Source organism: Arachis hypogaea, chromosome 3 (assembly GCF_003086295.3).
Source record: "Arachis hypogaea cultivar Tifrunner chromosome 3, arahy.Tifrunner.gnm2.J5K5, whole genome shotgun sequence".
In the NCBI taxonomy this organism is placed as follows: Eukaryota; Viridiplantae; Streptophyta; class Magnoliopsida; order Fabales; family Fabaceae; genus Arachis; species Arachis hypogaea.
The window spans coordinates 125,431,558-125,436,498 of NC_092038.1; the positions used below are offsets into that span (position 1 = coordinate 125,431,558).

General features: G+C 40.0%; 1 protein-coding gene across 1 annotated transcript; it reads right to left on the reverse strand.

Annotated features, from left to right (window-relative positions):
• Positions 1–241: 241 nt before the first annotated feature.
• On the reverse strand, positions 242–1,234 carry LOC112781479 (uncharacterized). Its single transcript, XM_025824545.1, has one exon. It carries the CDS (start codon positions 1,232–1,234, stop codon positions 242–244), a length of 993 nt encoding a protein of 330 aa, XP_025680330.1.
• Positions 1,235–4,941: the final 3,707 nt, after the last annotated feature.

Below are 4,941 nucleotides of genomic sequence, written 5' to 3' on the forward strand. Positions count from 1 at the left end.
TGAGAAATACTTGGATGGGACCTGAATAGGGTGGCAAAGTCCGACTTTTAGAGGAGATGCTGCCGAATTTTTATAAAATTTAAAGTCTCTATTGAAGTAAATATCTAGAAAGATTTGGTTTTAAACATGATACAATTAAAATACAACATGTAAATTACTCAAAGTCATACAATATATAAAATACTCAAAGTCATACAATATATAAAATACTCAAAGTCGAGTAACCGCTAAGGCAGGAGCTCTATTGCGTTGTAGCACCCGGGTTACTTGGCCCAGCACGGTGACGACATCTACTACGACTGTGGCCCTCGGCCCCGCATTGCTTACATCGCCTAGGACCACGCAACATCCGAGTGTCCATCTCATTCAAGAACCAGGTCATCCTTGGCCGACCTTTGGATACCCGTCTTAGGAATGGATTACCTACGAATCGAGGTCCATGATAAACTGGCCATGTTGACGGATTCCCGAGTGGCCTAAACCTAACCCTGTACACTCGGCGAATCTGGTCCATCTTGTAGACATCATGTACATACAGTTGCCAATCAAGACGTTGGTTTGCACAACAAGCAAACACATGTCGACACGGAAGCCGGTCAACTTGGAACTCACCACAGTCACACCTTAGTTGACGGAGGTCCACTGTATACTCCACACCACTAGGACACTCACGCACTTTGAATACCTCATTCTGTCGGTCAAAGCAACTAACTTGGATGTTACCTGCTGCCAGCTGATTTGCATGTAGTTTGGAGGTTACATGCTCAGAGAACACATGTCCTTCATTAATTCGAGCCTCAGCCTCGGCTCTTTTTCGGGTGAACAATTCATTAAGCCTGTAAAATGTTGCCTTAACTAGTGCAGTGACTGGAAGATTGCGAGCCCCTTTCAATACCGAGTTGATGCATTCTACTAGATTGGTTGTCATATGACCCCATCGATATCCCCCATCAAATGCCAAGGCATACTGCTCACGCGGAATTCGATCCAGCCAGTTGGTATAAGCCTCACCTCGCTCACGTAACTGCTGGTAACGCGTCTCGTATTCGCGAACTGTCCGCGAGTATCCTGTCACATAAAAATGGGCCCACCATAAGAAACGTTCATCACAATAACTAAGTCCAGGAGTAAATGTAATAGTAAATTTCATATCGATGTTGACGATTAGCTTCTGCAGATACGGAGCCTTGAATTTCCTCAGAAAGTTGGACTCTATGTGTCTGATGCAAAACATGTGGAATGCTCTGGGAGGAGACCACGCTCCGTGACTACGAGCAATAGCAGACCTAATGGAGTCGTGTCGATCGGAGATAAGACCCACACCGTCACGTGTCACAACATGCTATCGCAAGTTACTGAGAAAAAAGTGCCAAGCCTCAGATGTCTCACCCTCCACTATGGCAAATGCAATCGGCACGATGTTATTGTTGCCATCCTGTGAGACTGCAACCAACAAACAACCCTTGTACTTTCCATACAAATGAGTTCCGTCTACCTGCACTATTGGCTTGCAATGTCTGAAGGCTCTAATACAAGGGTAATAACTCCAGAAGACTCGGTTTAGCACACGAATATTAGGAACCAAGTCATCTCCCTGGTACGCAGGCATTGTTTCAAAATGAACAACTGCGTGTGGCTCCTTGTGACACATTGCCTCAAACCATATCGGCAAGGCTTCGTACGAAGCTTCCCACCCTCCGAAAATTGATTCCACTGCCTTCTGTTTAGCCAACCATGCTTTGCGATAACTAATGGTGTAGTTAAACTTTGACTGTACATCCGCAATCACTGATTTCACCCTAATAGACGGGTCAACTTCTACCAACGGCTTTATTGCTTCTGCAACTGTGTTGGAATCTAGCTTCGAATGATCTTGAGAAATGGTGGCCCTAGTACAGGTGTGACTACCGTTGTACCTCCTTATCTCCCAGCAGAACTTCCTGGACATTTTGCTCACCCTTATTAGCCAATCACATCCTGCACCGTACTGGGTGCATTTAGCATAGAATGTCGTCGGTTCTGACTCATGCACCCGATAATCCACACCTCTGCGGATTGTATAATCTTTCATCGCCTTAATTACTGCCTCCCTAGAACTGAATTCCATCCCCACAGTAAATTCACCATCCGGCATAAGGGGAAGCTCTGCTGCAATAACATCACAAATTTTAGAGTAGTCAGAACTAATAACGTAACACACTAATAAGCGCAGAACAATGGAAAACGTACTTTTCCAAACCGAGCCGGTTATCGAACCGGCCGGTTCGGTCCAACGGGTCGGTTCGGTCCAACAAAACCGGCCCGGTTCAACCTTTAACTCATACGCTAACATTCTGCTATTTGGACCGGCCGATCCGATCTACATGGCCGGTCCTGTCAAATCGGTCAACTGGGTAGACCGAACTGGTGCGGTTAGACCGGCAGCTCCGGTCTGGTCGAACCGGCCGGTCCGGTCTGGCCAACCAGTCCGGTCCGGTCGAACCAACCACCCCTGTTTTAAACAATTACTAATTACATGCTATATTTTGCCTATTTACCCTTGTCTTAAGTATTTGTCCTAAACAAATAACCCATGCACAAATCATACTATCACAAATCTTAACTTAAATTAACGACGCACCTGCATTTAAATATTGAGGATACTCCGGTGCATGCATGGCATCCAAATCCAACGACCGCATGAAACTTGGCTCCACAAACGGCTGCTGATTTGCTAATGCATTTGCCACGTCCGCCACATCTGCCACCATAGCCTCGTCAGCTTCATCTTCGTTTCCACCTGGATCAACGACCTCATAGTTACTTTCGAAGTCTTCTTCACTATCACTGTTGTACTCCTCCAACTCAATTTCTCGGTCCGCTGCAGATTGCTCGAACTCGATATACATTTCGATAAACGTCACTCGCGACCGACTTTCAAGATACACTGAAAACATTTCTTGCATGCTCGCCTCGTCGGTCACGTATTTCGTTTGAAATTGCACGAACCCACCAAAGACAGATATAGGATATCTGTACAGAATACACGAGACTCTCCTAGATATTTCAAAATCCATCTTCTCACATATGATCCCTTTTAATTCTTCAAATGACAGTGTGAATGGAATAACAATATCTAACGGATTATCACACACAAATTTCACTCCTTCTGATGTTTGTAATAAAATATGGCCATCATAATATACTTTTAACCTTACTCTATCATCCATGATAATAGAAAGAAGAGATCTACAAATAGAGAAGAAAAGATATGCAAAGAGGAGATGTAGAGAGTTGTAGCTACGAAGGAGAAGAATGATATGAGCTGCTTAAATTCAGTGGGTGCATCTATATATATATACCACACCCAAATCGGACCATCCGACCGGATGTATGCCCATTCGAATTTTTAAGAACAAAAAAATCGGACGGTCCGATTACCAGAAAGCCCGCCCAGAAAATTTTCCTTACCCAAAATCGGTAGGTCCGATTTGTTGATACAAAATTTTGAAATCTGCCCTCAAATCGGTTGGTCCGATTTCCTTGGCCAAAACAAATCATCTTCAGCGCCCACAAATCGGACGGTCCGATTTGTGACTGCAAGAAATCGGACCGTCCGATTTCTCCCCCTCCGCTGACCGCCGTCACAGCCTGGTTAAACACCACCAACCTCCATAACCGGGTATTACACCACACCTTGCATCATATCCGAAAAAATTAGCCTTGTTTCCAGATGTATCAAGAGCATTAAATTCAAGATGAGAGAGTTTCGACATAATGAAAATTTGTTATTTGAGTCTTCTTGAAATTTGATCAGAGTCTTGTGCTAATAACGTGTTGTAAAATAAATAAATTGAAAAAATAAAATAAAAAAATATAAATAGAAGACTCTAGTATTAATATTAGCTAATATAATTATCTCAATATAATAAAGATAATTTATATATATCTACTAATATATATAGTAACTTATTTGTAAGAGAGAAAGGAGAGAATAGTATATGAAAAAAGAGAGAGTGATTTTTATTGTTGTGTGTAATCCTTTTGTCCTGTATATGTTTTTATAGGCATACAAAATTTTACTTTTCAAACTTTATTAATTTTGTTTTGTCATAAGAACTTGTTTTTTTTAACATAAAAAAACTGAGCCACCTATATTAATGATCATCCACGTCACCATGTTTATCATAATAATTTTCAACAATTAATATATAAATAGTTCTCTAAATGAATAAATATAATTAGATGAAAGTATAAATTTTATACCATTAAATATTTGATATGATACTTACAAAGATTGTTTTAATTATTTTTAAGTAAATAGTTACCAAAATTTTAATTATTTTTCCAATAAAAATTCTTGTATTAATCATATTTTACTATTTTATTTTTATTTAGAATAGACAGTAAAATTTGGACTGGTTATGCAAAAAAATTTATGAAATTCAGACCTCAAACTTGGAAGATACAATTTACTAACACACAATTCCCTAGTTAACTCCTACTGAGTCATAATTTACAATAATGAATGTGGCAATGTGCTACGACCCGTAAGAGACAGATCCCTGAAACTATGCTCCTCTTTTAACCAGATTAATTATATCTTGACAGACTCAGAAAATCAACATGCTTTCAAAGATTATTATGAAGTCTTTTTTTTTATGGCATGAATACTAATACACTGTCCTTATCTCTAGACCAAGCAAGTAATAATATTATAGTATTACAATATAAAATGAGAATTCCATCATCTTTGACTTATATCGCCAAACGTATTGCCCAAGGAAGATCTTTACAGTCTACACCTCTTTCTTGTTGATGAAGTATAAATCTCTTTTCTAATGATTAGAACATCTTAGTGTTCTTGGAGATCAAGTCTATGTGCTTGTTATTTAGGGACACAAACCTTAAGTTCAATCTGATTTCTCAAGTCATAACAATCATCCTATCATTATAATTCCA

Bases quoted from the DNA above. Each gene is read 5' to 3' on its own strand.
- LOC112781479 (XM_025824545.1), bottom strand. From the start codon at position 1,234: ATGTTTTGCATCAGACACATAGAGTCCAACTTTCTGAGGAAATTCAAG.